This window comes from Penicillium odoratum (assembly GCF_028828045.1).
Source record: "Penicillium odoratum strain IBT 22623 chromosome Unknown utg000001l_segment0_segment0, whole genome shotgun sequence".
In the NCBI taxonomy this organism is placed as follows: Eukaryota; Fungi; Ascomycota; class Eurotiomycetes; order Eurotiales; family Aspergillaceae; genus Penicillium; species Penicillium odoratum.
In genome coordinates, this window is record NW_026643143.1 from 2,761,832 (window position 1) to 2,775,233 (window position 13,402).

General features: G+C 48.6%; 6 protein-coding genes across 6 annotated transcripts; 1 reads left to right on the forward strand and 5 right to left on the reverse strand.

Moving 5' to 3' along the window:
- Nucleotides 1-1,067: 1,067 nt before the first annotated feature.
- N7520_001049 (aliphatic nitrilase) lies at nt 1,068-1,811 on the reverse strand (the record flags this gene model as incomplete). Its single annotated transcript, XM_057134984.1, has 1 exon — nt 1,068-1,811. The coding sequence occupies one exon, from the start codon at nt 1,809-1,811 to the stop codon at nt 1,068-1,070; it is 744 nt and encodes a 247-aa protein (XP_057000920.1).
- A 36-nt stretch (nt 1,812-1,847) lies between these two features.
- On the reverse strand, nt 1,848-2,187 carry N7520_001050 (aliphatic nitrilase; the record flags this gene model as incomplete). Its single annotated transcript, XM_057134985.1, has 2 exons — nt 1,848-1,878; nt 1,934-2,187. 2 exons carry the CDS (start codon nt 2,185-2,187, stop codon nt 1,848-1,850), a joined length of 285 nt encoding a protein of 94 aa, XP_057000921.1.
- A 420-nt stretch (nt 2,188-2,607) lies between these two features.
- Nucleotides 2,608-4,314, reverse strand: N7520_001051 (uncharacterized protein; the record flags this gene model as incomplete). Its single annotated transcript, XM_057134986.1, has 2 exons — nt 2,608-4,089; nt 4,144-4,314. 2 exons carry the CDS (start codon nt 4,312-4,314, stop codon nt 2,608-2,610), a joined length of 1,653 nt encoding a protein of 550 aa, XP_057000922.1.
- A 1,860-nt stretch (nt 4,315-6,174) lies between these two features.
- On the reverse strand, nt 6,175-7,696 carry N7520_001052 (uncharacterized protein; the record flags this gene model as incomplete). Its single annotated transcript, XM_057134987.1, has 3 exons — nt 6,175-6,258; nt 6,315-6,952; nt 7,066-7,696. 3 exons carry the CDS (start codon nt 7,694-7,696, stop codon nt 6,175-6,177), a joined length of 1,353 nt encoding a protein of 450 aa, XP_057000923.1.
- A 934-nt stretch (nt 7,697-8,630) lies between these two features.
- Nucleotides 8,631-11,337, reverse strand: N7520_001053 (uncharacterized protein; the record flags this gene model as incomplete). Its single annotated transcript, XM_057134988.1, has 4 exons — nt 8,631-9,705; nt 9,764-10,526; nt 10,593-11,091; nt 11,227-11,337. The coding sequence occupies 4 exons, from the start codon at nt 11,335-11,337 to the stop codon at nt 8,631-8,633; spliced, it is 2,448 nt and encodes an 815-aa protein (XP_057000924.1).
- A 1,536-nt stretch (nt 11,338-12,873) lies between these two features.
- Nucleotides 12,874-13,077, forward strand: N7520_001054 (uncharacterized protein; the record flags this gene model as incomplete). Its single annotated transcript, XM_057134989.1, has 1 exon — nt 12,874-13,077. One exon carries the CDS (start codon nt 12,874-12,876, stop codon nt 13,075-13,077), a length of 204 nt encoding a protein of 67 aa, XP_057000925.1.
- Nucleotides 13,078-13,402: the final 325 nt, after the last annotated feature.

The window sequence follows — 13,402 nt, forward strand, 5'->3', positions numbered from 1 at the left end:
CATATATTCATTCTTTCTTCCAGCAATAATACTGACATGGAATTAAGAGAGAACTAGCGCATGAATACGGTCTAGAGCAATCGATTTTAACCCATCTTTCGAATCCACCGTCGTTACCAACACCACCAAATCCACTCACAGCTGATAACATCTTCACATCGGGATATGTTACCCCTTCGTATACATGTACAGCACCCACTAATAACCAAGAAAAAAGCTGGTACTACTACTTAACCGAAATTACCCTCCGAAAACTCGAAATCCAAATCCACGCCTCGTTCGAACGCCTCCAGGACGAAAATTGGCCCCTTCCAATCGAAACAATGTCCTCACTAGAAAGGACCCACCTCCAAGACTTTCTGCAATGCATAATAAACGGGATTTCTGAGAAAAACAGCTCCAGAGTTGCTGGGAGCGATTAAGCCTCGCTATGGATATCAACCTGGATCATGTCACCATTGGATGTTCTGACGAACTGGCAGAGTACTTGCGCATTAAATTCTTTTGGATCAAGCATGATTTGTTACGCATTGCGCTGACTATGGTACTGTACTTTGAATCTGATATCGTGGGGTCGAGTCTTGCCAGTGCGTTTCCGGCACTTGCGGAAAGGCTGTTCGGGATGGCGAACCGAGGGCTGGTGGCTTGTGTTACTGTTATGCAAGTTGGACTAAATACACATAGGAATCATGGGTCTTGGTTTGGGCCTAGGATTACTGTTATGTGTGCTCTCGAGGTTGTGGCATTTAGGAAATCTGGGAATCCAAATCTGAAGGTTCCTGGAGAGTTTGATGATGCAGCGAGGAGTCTTATCCAGGGATTGAAGTGGTGAAAAAGAGGAATTCTGGATGCTGGGGAGTATCTGAAGATTCTATCATCTCTTGATCGGATATTTGAGCGGTAGTCAATCATTTTGGCTGACATTCCGCTATCTACTAGTACTAGGTATAAAAACACAATTTTCTTTCTCAACTTTGATCTCTTTTATACCGAAAAGTTATGTCTTCTCTAGCACATGAGGTACATCTATCATTCCCTCTCTCCTTCCGGATATCTTCACCCTATTTCTAATTATAGTCAGTCTCGGAACTATTCAAAGCCCCCGACAGGAGATAAGAAATGGAGACATTCTTCCACGGCACCAACGTTCCCTCAACAGGAGGAGTATAACCAGGGAACCCATTGTAGATCTGCTGAAGCACAGCCCAAGAAGCCTGGGAATCAGGATCATAAGACTTCGACGTGTTGAAACCAGTAGTATCAATACTATAGTAAAGCATCGGATGATCTTCAAAACTCGCCTCGGCACTGATAGAAGCAATAACCTGCGATAACGGGCTGCTAACGAAGCTATACCCAACAGCCGCTACAAAGCTGTACGCACCCGCAAGGTTGGAGTAGTGGCCAACCGACCCAGTATTCGCTTCTCCACCCTCCCACCACAGATAATCATCATCACCCGGGTTCCCCATATAGGGGAAGGGACCAAGATTGAAATTTTCGACCTGGGCTTGCATGGGGAAGGTCATGCTGGGATACCAGTGCTCGCCACACTCTAGCATTCCAACTCGACCGTAAGCGGATGAGATGACCTTCAGTTGGTCCATTGTGCCGTCACTGAAGATACCTCGCTCAACTCCTGAAGGATGGAGTTTATGTCGGAAAATCAGCTCGTCTCCGAGGGTAGAGATCAAATCTTGAGCCATGAAGAGGTTGTCGCCGGCCTTTTGCGAAAACGTGATGCCGGCGTAGAGCTTTACTTCCTTGATGGCGGAAATGAGACGCGTCCATTCTGGACTGCCGACACCCATTGAATTCTCGATGTAGGTTGGTAGATGCGTGTTCGTCTAGTTGTTGTTGCTTGAGCCCTTCGGGAATCTGAGAATGAAGACACCTTAGCGTTTACCAGATGTAGTGTTTTAGGAGTACATACCCAGGGAACCAAAGCTCGGGAAACAATATAAAATTGGCACCACTTTCTTTAGCTTCGTGCATATACTCAATTGCTCTGTCGATTGAAGAGTTCAGGTTCGGCATGATGCCAGTCCAGTTGTAGCTATACACTGGCAAAGGCCAGTCTGGAGGTGGTGCCCGGACCATGGCAACTGTAAGGTTACCCTTACTTGTAGCCTGAGTGAGGACGGCATGAAGAGCAATTGGAGCAAAAAAAGCGAGACTTAGATGCATCTTGGGTGATCTTGCATCTGATGAGCGCCTGGGTTGACTTGATGCAGATGCAATTGCAAGTTCCTGAGTAGGCACACGGCCTTATATACATGGCCTGCGATAGAAGCTACAGATATCCACGAGTATCTCTATTTGGATGAGGTGATTGCTTTATTGAACGTCGGGTGCCGGTCGGCATCCGTTATCAATTCAACTTCTGCCGATCGGCCCGATCTTTTAGTAGATTCACGTCTCAGTGTATTGGCCATCTCGGGATTTGCTTTGGCTCAAAACCTGAAAAGTTTTAAATGAAATTGATTCACAGCGAAAATCACGCTAGATTTGCCAATTAAATTTGCCAAACTTGAAGCCTCCCAGGTACCTCCCAGATATGTGCATGCATGTAAACGCCAACCCAGTATAAAAAAATAGAGAATCATATCAACCCATCATTATTTTTTCATCTTCCTTTCCATGCTCAACGTCTTTCAACCCTTGCGTTGACTTGAAGGACTGATTGAGCGTATACCTTTTCACAAACAAAGTAGACACAATCCCCACGCCCGCAATCCCACACATAACCGCCCAAACTGTAGTTAGTGACTCTGCATATAATGCCTGAATCAGTAGCTTCGAGGCACTACCAGCAGGTAATGCCTTGATATACTCCACAAGACTCGACGCATCCTGTGCATACTTCTCCACCTCTACACCCAGCTCCGGATGATCCCCAAACTTCATGAGAATCCTATTTTGGAAAACCACACCTCCAACCGCAACACCAAGGGATTGGCCGAGGACCCGGAAGAAAGCTGTCATCGTCACGGCCATGGAGAGGAACTGCGTGTTTGCGGCTGCTTGCACGGCTAATTGGACAGCAGGGAAGAGCATCCCGCACCCGACGCCTGCAGTGATATTAAGGAAGATCCATTTGGGAACACTGGTCGATGAGTCGAGTAGACAAAGAAGACCAAGACCCAGTGCTGTGATGGGCCACCCACTCCACAGCGCCCAGCGATAACCACCCAGCTTCGAGACCATAATACTAGTCATGACGGAGATGGGTGCGACGGTGAGACATTCGGGGAAAACGGCAACGCCCGCTATGATAGGCCGGTAGCCTAAAGCACCTTCATAGTATAGTGGGATGTAGTAGACGATTGCCCATAGGATTAGGCCGTGGAGGAAGATACCGAAGTAGCAGAGGCATATCGTGGCGTTCGTGAAGATGGCTACTGGGATGAGGGGTTGAGCTGGGATGAAGGCTTCGTAGATGCCGAATGAGAGTAGGCCGGCTAGGCCGAGGATGAGAGGAACGAGAGTGTGCCATGAGGACCAGGAGTACATGATACCGCCCCATGTAATTGGGATAAGGAAGGACGTTAGGGAGGCGACGAAAAGGAATGAGCCGAAGTAGTCGACTTTAGCGAGAGATTGGCGAATAGGGACGGGGGTTCGTTGGAGTTGTAGTAGGATGGGGATCAGGAGTAGACCCAAGCCACAGAAGGGGAGGTTGAACCAGAAGATCCAGCGCCATGAGGCAGAGGATCCTGTGAATGCTCCGCCGATTAGGGGGCCGGTGACGGTGCCAACGGCTGAGGCACCGAACTTGATACTGAACCATTTTCCGCGTTGGCGGAGTGGAACGAGGTCGGCGATGAGGATTTCCGTTAGAGCTAGGATACCTCCTCCTCCGGTACCTTGGATGCATCGGGCGACGAGGAGCAGAGTGAATCCATGGGAGACTGCAGCGAGGATAGACCCGACAGTGAAGGCTGATACGGCGAGTAGAAGAATGTATTTCCTGCCGAAGATGTCTGATGCTTGTGAGAATATGGGCTGGAATACGCAAGATGCGAGGAGGAATGAGGTTCCTGCCCAAAAGGCTTCAGTTGCTGTCCCCCCGAGGTCTTGGGAAATAGTCTGAGAAGTTAGTATAGTTTATAGACGGGAATTCTGGACTAGTATTGTAGTTACCGGTAACGAAACAGAGACACATGTAGCATCGACGGCAGTCACGAAGTTCAATAGTCCAATAATGCCAAAGATTGACTTTAACCGCCAGTCCGGCTTCCATTCTTGCTCTTCTTCTTCGGAATTTGGATCGCGCTCCTTTAGAGTGATTTGCGAGGAGTGTATTGACGACATGTTGCCACTGAGTGTTCACCTGCTATAGATAAAAGACAACAGCAGTTTACATCCAGGATCAAGGGGATTCTGATCAATTATTTATCCTGCCCAATGGGGCAGTGAAAACATATGGATCTTCTAGATGTCGGACATCGCCAATGTATTCCCATCCAGGGAAACACATGATTGGACTGATCCACAAGAAAAAATCAAAACATCCGAATCAGCATGATACAACGCCAGCTGAATGCCAGCCTGGAATCTCTGGCTTGCGCAAGGACTCGGTGGGTCCGAGAGAAAACATAGAACGTATCTGGAGCTACGATCGTTTCTTTGACGCTAGTATAAACGCCATGCAGTAGCGTCAGCGAGATCAGTAAAAGCACCAAATGGGTTCTTCCTAAAAAAGCTCGAGCCTCAATCCAGACTCAGGGTAATGACAAAACTTGTCTCCAAGATTTCATTCACAACCGCCGTTGCCTTAAAGAATGAGCTCTATTCACTGTTAGCCTGCAGTCCGCTCTAAGCGAGAAACAATGTGATCCAGTCATTATCCGCGTCAATAATTCCAAAACACCAACAAAGATAGAAATGACGTGGTTGGGCTTGAGCGTTCCATACTCCCAACTCACAGCCCTACTTGCACAGACTTCCTTTCCACCGGTAAAAGGCAGCCAAAGCAGGCGTGTTGGAGCGAGCAAATCGGAGCAAAGTCCGGTTAAAAAAAGAAGCGTTAGAAAGCGACGGGATTGGATCGCTTCATTTGTCCAAGTGGAAGGTGAATGGATCAAGTGGAAACAGCCACCAAAAGTCTTAGTCTTATCTTGCCGACATCACCAAAAACATCTCGACAACACATCCAGCCATAAAAAGCGCCTCTTAACGCCTTCGCGCACCCCGGTCGCTTGGATACCCAAATATCGGTGATGCCGTAGGGACTGGGCTTGGCTGAACATAGCGTTTCGCTTGCATTGCGCCGTTTTCGATGCGGTGTGGATATTCCGTCGCGTGGTTAGGCTTAGCAGGTCGGCAATTAATCAATGTAGGGCTCTGAGGCTCTGAGGTGGTTATGTTATGCGAAGTATAATACATAATTCTGGCATATACCAAGATGGGTGTACTACTCCTTTTAACTGAGCCTCCCCCCATCCCCATCCCCATCCCAACACCAGCCATGAATTATACCTAGTAGGTACTGACCAGTACTAACGAAGAAGGTTTAGGCTCTTGATCATGCACCTCTTTGAATAGTGGATCCAGAGGCCTGCCAGAACTACACAGCTTACGGTCACTACAGGTTGAAGTCATTTCATCTATTCAATCAATTCACTGGCTCCTTGCACCAGCTCACTATCTGACACTGTCGTGATCAAGGAATATCAAACACATTAAGAACCATAACCAGGTCCTCCCATGAAAAAAAAGATGAGCTCACCCTCCACGGATGGGTCGCCACAAAGCATCTGGAATGAAAAAAAAGAGACGTGGTTCAGCAGTGGACCATTTGCAGGGGTAAAAAGGAACAAGAAATAAAACCAGCCATTACAGCAGTGGAAATCAAGCGTACGCACGAAAAAAAGCAAGCAACAAAAAAGCAATTAAAAGCAGACCTGGGCAAGAAAGCATATCGAGTCGTATTCGCGTTGGAATACATTGTTTCCCGCCCCGCCAGAACGCCATTCCGTTAGATGAAGCCGGGTATATCCAGCACCGTGATGCAACATGTACTGAGAAGAATAAAGAAATCAAAGAACAAAACAGGGCACCGAGGTGTATGGCAGACAAGAGCTAACTAGTGCCACCGCCTCGTAGCGTTTTTGAAAAGAATATGGGGGAAAACGCGGAGAGCATGCTTTTGAGAGATTCGGCATCGCAATCTCATCTGGCGCCGATCCCAAACATGCCAACCCCGTAGCTTCCGCCGCGTTCGGACATGGGGGTGGAAACTTTGGAAACGTGATCCTATGGCTGTTATTAGGTTTCAATCTTGACCGTCAGCCATACTTTGAGCTCCGTACCTTCTTCCGTTTCTTTTTCCCGGTTCCCTCGCCGTTGGAGTAGAATCCAGGGTCATCATCGTCATCTGCAAAGCCTTCGCCATATCCGACAAAGCTATTGTCATCGTAGTGTCTCTTACGGCCGCGGCTAGGCCGGGCTCGTTCAGTTTCGTGCGGCGTCGTAGCGGACATGTTCCCATGAGGGGTGTGACGTCCCCCAGGAGTAGGTGCAGCCTTCTTGCCCGTATCACCGGAGCCCTGGTTCTTGACGGGCTTTTCGTGGCCTAGCACATCCTCCCAAAAGTCATTGTTAGGCACCGGGCCCGGTTCCAGTTGCATGGCCTTAGTCTGAAGACTGTGAAGCGCCGAGTCCAGTTCTGCCACCTTGATCTGCTTGCCAAACACCTTCTGGTTGTCCCATTCTTCCTGTGGCCACAATGTGAGATGCCGTAAACTACCAGGCGCGCCAGGCTCCTGTTTCACGGGCTTGTTCCGGCCTGCCAATCCCAATCCTTTCAATTTGCCCTCGTAGGACTTTCTTAGCCGATTGATCTTCTCTCCTGTCACATGGTCCATTCTTGCCACCGAGTGCGCAACCGAGCTGAGCCCATAAAGGGAAATAAGATCCAACGAAGGATCCGGTCCAGTCACACTGGGTGCTGTAAAGCCACGAAGAAATACTGCGTTAACAAGTCTGCTTCAAGAATGCGCTAAAAGATAATGTAATCACACGACTGTCACGGCACTGTGATCAGTCTTGGGGGGTTCTTACAGCTTTTGCAGAGATGGAAAGCCGAAGTGAAGTCATTCTGAAGTGAGTCTAACCCGAGGTTACGGGCGTCGAACCGGGGTGCGGATTCTTTATCCACATCCATGGCATCTGTATCTGTCGCTTGCTGACCGGGACCGGTGGCGAAATCGCGCACGCCAGCTTCAGGACCGGTTGTCATGGACTGCCGATCGTGATCGGTTCGTGTGCGCTCTGTAACCTGCTGTCCCTCCATGTTCCTTGAGTCCTGCATTCCGGGGCTGAAAGATTTGTGATCTGCGTCTTCCGCTGACGTCGCATTCGCGAGATGACCACTCACACTGCTTGCGGGGGTAGGGAATGAGTTTGTCGTACTCATTGTCGGCTGCTGAGAGACCTGGGTAGACATCGGGGTAGACGAGGGAGGGGAGGAGGTGTTTGGGTGGATAATCGCCTGGTTGGGTGATGCCTGGGTGGATGCAAAATTTGAGACATGACTTTGATCGCTGACAGACATCAACGGAGGCGAAGTCGGGGTCTGAGGAATGTGTTCCGAGGAGATGGGGAGCTGGCGATTCTCTTTGAGAGACCCGGCGGCGGGTGAAGAGGGTGAAGGAGGACCGGTTGGAAAAGACGAATGGGTGCGATCCGACATGAGAGTCCTGCTGGCAAGTGAATGCCTGACGCTGGAACAAAGGTTCGAGGACTCAGGTTTCCACGGGCGGAAGTCCGAATCGCGTTCGACAGAAGCGCTGGGCCGTTAAGAGAGGGGGGTATCCCAGTCGATCGACGGTCGCTCAAGGCGGGCGAGCAGGTCGTTCCACGGGCGGCCTAGATCATATGCATTCCACACTAAGTAGAAACCTCGTGACCTCACAGGCGATCCGGGGTTGGGGTTGATGGGGATGGCGGAGGGGAGGGCGGATGATTCCAGATGCTCTCGAAGACGGCGCTGAGAATGGAGGCAAAACGGGCCAGTCACGTGACGAGGGACTCGGGTCTAAAACCGATCGGGACGTATTCCCATAGACTCGGGCTTGAGGGCTTGAAGTTGGGCAGTGAATAGATGAATGAATGGGGAAGAATCCAATGGTAATTAATAGAGGTTTGCTTCAATTCAAGATCTTTGTTTCAATGTTGGAGTTGAATGTGATCAAAGAGAATGGAAAAGTGTTACTAATAGAATCATGGATTATTAGAGATCTCGGCAAATTAAGAATTGCTAGTTAATATACGTCTTCACCTCACACCTATTCCAGGCACCCAGTATGAGGGTACCTGCCCTTTCAACTAAGAATCAAACCATTCAGAATACTTTTTTGGGCCAAAGTCCCCTCGGTGCGTGTATTTCCAAGAGCCATGGTAACTAAATTGAAATATAGTGGCTAGATTAACCTAGTAAGACATGAGTATTTAAGCAGCTATGGTATATATCAAAGAGACCTTTCGAATCGAAAGGTAAGAAACTCGATGCAAAGTAGACGTTCTCTCAATAGTCATTCTCAAATAGCCCCTCACCAACTCATCTGAATGGCATTCGATTAAGCAGAAAGGATAAAACAATTACTCCCAGGAAACTCCTGCCATACTTATGATTGGTAAAAAGCATGGGATTCGTGGACCAATTGCGCTGAGACATCGGGAATATTTTCTTCCAGCGATGCCATCAGCTCAATTTGCTCCTGCTGGCTGAGGGTGCGTTCACGCCAATTCGGTATTGGGAAAGGCTCATTAAAGTATTGAGAGTACTGGTCCCCAATTGAGGACGTCCACTGCATGGGATCAACGGTGGCATCGACATAAGCCAGATGACTGGCGGTGGTGGAAGCCAGGGAGAAATTGGGATCCCAGCCTTGAAGACCAGGGACCACCGAAGGCATCGAGTTGTAAGGGGTATTTGGGTCAATGGAAACGTCGGAGTAGAGTGAAGTCGGTGCACAAAAGCCTTCTAATGAGTATTGAGATGGGGGGGTGGGAGCTGTAGACGATGATGGCATGTCAAATGCTGTTATTGGGGGCATTCCAGTCATTTTCAGCGGATCTGAATATGCTGGGGGTGTAGAGTCTTCAGAGAAAGGCAGAGTAGGGTCGGCAGAATGGCCTCTTGACAACGTACCAGCAGAGGCATCGTCGCTCAGCACATGGTTGGTCGACTGGTAACCATGAGAGTAATAGGAAGCAGTTGTGCTGCTGGAGGGACTTGACATGGCCGGAGGGGTCGTGAGCCCCTGTGAAGAGGTGGGGGTGGGATGATTGGAAGGCGAGTGCACGACGAATGATTCCTCCGTGGTGTACGCCTTTAAGCAAGCTGCGATAAGGCGCTTGTAGAGCAGTAGAGCAGACTGAACGCCCGGCCATCGTTCCGCGGAGTAGACAACCACTTCCAGCGCCATATCTAAATAGCTTTGGACCTCTTCGATCGGGTGGTCTTTCCGAATTTCAGGATACGAAAGGGTCCAAAGGACAGTGTTGAGCGCCATGAAGAGGGACTGAGTGAATATCCATGTCAAATCCACCGATCCTGTCAACATCTGCTCTTTATGCATGGCAATGTTGAACGTTGATGATTCGTAGCATATCCTTGCTGCTTTGACTGATGGTTCCGGGATCTGAGGCGATGGTCGATACATGAGAATGACAATAGTGTTTCTCCTTCCTTGGAACCTGGAAGAGCAAGAATGTCAGCCGTAGCCTTGAAATATGAAGTTAGAGAAAATTATACCATTTCACACTCAGCCCGCTGCCATCGTCATTTCTTGGACAAGATTCCATCCATTGATCAATTTTGTTTGACATGTGGGAGAACCAAGGATCCTGATCATCAACTGGAGTCTCGCGTCGGGTGAGGTAAAGAGCTCGTCGAACTTCCATCTGGAGTAATCGCATCTTGAAGAAATGGACAGCAAGGCATTTGCCGAGCATCGGCCTTGCTTCCGGGGCGATTCCGTCGGCTGTAATGTATCGATCGTCCACCAATTCGAAAAAGTTCACAGCAACATTGTCATGAGTGACGCTGTGGCAGTTGGCGCGTCCCAAAGAATGAGAAAGTCCAAATTCCATTGATGCGACGACCCAAAAAAGCCTTCGACGCATATCAATCTCCAACGGGTTTAGGGATCGGCCATCAGGTGAGATTGTGATGGTGGCTTCTTCGGTCAATCCGAGGTCCTGGCATAGCTTCATGGCCGTCCCTACCACCCAATATGCCGCCGTTCGTGTCGGTGTTATCATGGAATACTGAGCAATTAGGACCAAGCATTGCAAAGTCCTCAAGTCCATTTTCTTGAGAATGGGTTCCAGATATGGCAACGCGGCTAGATAAAAGCTATCCGCGAGACCGGCAAATTTTGGGCTAAATTTTTGCATGCTAATCGCAATGACCATGCGCAACTGGAAGTTATGGCAGGGATCAGTCGAGCCATTCAAGACCCCGTCGGCTTCTTGTCTAAAAGTTGGTTCATGTAAGACTGGCAGTAGTGCCTGGGCTAGAAAGGACCGAGATGAAAGAGTTAGTCATCCAAACAAACACGGAGGTCTTGAAACCCATGTACCTTTAATGATAAAGAAATCAATCAACTTGTATGTGAGGACGCGATCGGGCAGGTCGGGCTGCGGAATCGAGCTAATCATGGGGTACACTTTCGAGGTCGGCTTGGAGTCTTCCTTGGCGAAAGCGGCCTTGATTTCTTGGGCGGTGAATTCGGGGACAACATCTTTGATGCTTTTCGAGTCTGTATTCTGTTTGGCCATCTCCATGACCAGTCGGGTCATAGCAATACCACTGGAGGGTCCCAGGTACCGAGGCTCGTCATTCTCCTGAAAGCGGATGCGACCTGCGCCCCGCACCATGAGCTCCGCGTCGGCAGCATGCTGTATATCTTTCTCGGCAGCGGCGAGCTCTTTCTCGAGTTGGCGTGCCTTTTCGCGGAGGTTTACGATATAGGTCCGTGGTATGGTGGTGTTGCGGGTGGAGTCGTAATAAACACACTTAGCATTGCTTCGTTCGCAAGGCGCACATCGGGGGATCCCAGGGTCACATCTAGATTTCCGCTGTGGGCCAATGAGTCAGCACTGGGTGATCTGTTTCAAGTGATATTTGGGGTCCTCATATCCCCAATGTTCAATGTCAAGTTGGATCGCGGGGAGGATTGAGTTTGGGGAAGAGGGGTATCCATTGCATCATACCTGGCGACACCTGGTGCACGCGGTGAGGGTGTGAGCGATGCGACCGTCTGGTGGATCAAAGGGCGACTCCGGCGAAAGCTGGCCGGGGGACGGCTGAGAGGGATGGGTCATGGCTTGGGGGTAGGTTGACCTCCACGACCCGGGGGAGTGAGGATCGAAAGAGAGAGAGAAGGTCACATGCGAGAAGGTTGGACGAGATGAATCAAGTAAAATTAAGTCTAGAGAGCAATTCAAATCCGTTTCACCAATGCAGATACCCGTGACGAGGTCGACATGGTCCGGTATTGGGAACGTTTAAATCCGGGTTAGCAAGGGGGACGGGCCCCATTCAAAACACCGACATGGAAAGAAAAGCCACTTTTGATGGGCAAAAAAAAACCGGATAAACTGGGTAACAATAGGGTTGGAATGGGTCGTGGGCCTCGGTCCAGATCTGGATCGAAGGGAATAGGAGATTGGAAGCGACGGAGAGGGGGGAAAAAAAGAGACGAGACGAGGCTGTATAATATCGTGGGAGTGGGAAAGTGGGGAGAGATTAGGGAATGAGATTTTGGGCTTCAAATGAAACGTATCGGAATTTCTCAAAATCCTCAATATGAAACAAAAAGAGAACCAGCAAATGTCCACTATATCCACTTGAAGAGACGAGGCTCAGCTGAAAGCCTTGGATCTTTTAACTCCGTTCAAATGTTGGTTTGGGTCAAAAGTGGACCACATCCCCCACATCTTTACATCTTGGCCTCCAGACGATATTCGAATACTCGAATGCTCGAATGCGATAAAGACCGAATCACAAGCATATTTCATTTATTTGAGTGGATTTGGGCTTGGGTCCAACCGCGGCTCCCCGACACGCTAAATGTCGGTCTGACGATCATTTGAGTATTTTTGACTATGATTTCATTGTGTTTTTTTTCTTCGTAATCGTATGCATGAATCGATGCTTAATTTGAGTCAAAGTACCCGATCATCCTTGTACTTTCGACCCGATCTTAAAATTCTCCAATCCTTTAAATACCGGTAATGTTAAGTACTGACTCGAAAAGAGTCGAGTCTTACTATAATCTTAGCTTTCCAAATATAATTTATAGTAAATGATATCAGTGACACATTTTAGCATATATTAATCCACAGAAGAGGTTAAAATAGAGTCTTGAATCTCGCTCGCGCCCCCTCATTAATTAATCAATCTGAGACTTGGAGAAACAGGGCAACCCGAGTCGACGAACAGGGTAGACACCTGATATTTAAGGACTCCATAGACAGGCTTTAGTTCGTTAATTGTAGGTTACTTATCATGTGATGTGTAAGCTTATCATTCTCCCTCGCACCAGTTGACTGTTCTAACCTGCCAACATTGATAAGAACAATGATCGCTCCCTCTGAGCACTTGGGTATACCAGTCAAATTGTATATAGTTTAAAGAATACAAAGTTCCCCACTACATTCTCTCCATATAAATGCGCCTTCCGTTGTTGCCGTTGGGCATCGACGTAATCGACCCCGCTTTTTCAGCCGCACCTTCCCGGAGCTTACGAAGTACTATTTACCTGAAAGTCGAGGAGTTTGCCAGTTTCTCCCACCTCTTTATCTTGTTTCTGTTTGATCTCCAACTGCTAAATGCAAAATTCAAGGAAATCTCTTGCAATGAATGGTGTTTCCGTTGCGGCCAGTGTTGTAGGCCTGCTCCAACTCGGCCTCCAGGTCTTCCAGACTCTTATAGATTTCTACTACGCCTACAAGAACCAAGACACAGACGTATCAAGAGCTTCAGAAAAGCTTCAAGGTCTTGCAGTGCTTTCCACGTTACGCTTCAAAAACGCACTTTTCGGGCCGATGAACAAGACCTAGTCCAAAGAATCGAAAAGGCAGTCCAGGACTGCGATGAAATTATGGAAGAACTTCAAGCAGAATGTCACAAAATCAAGAAAGAGTCAGCAGGTGGAGTAGTCGGTAGGATTAAGACTGCGAAGCGTCGTGTGGCATATAAATTCCGAATAGGCATCCCACAGAACCTTGATGGGAACATCTATTCGCGCAAACCTGTCCTTTGCCCTAGATATTTTGCAATTTCATGACCAGAAAGCGACCGGGGATAAGGCTCTGGATCTCAAACCACTCTTCGAACGCTTAAATGTAATCCATATCTCTTTGAGAATTCGCGACTGACTACAGG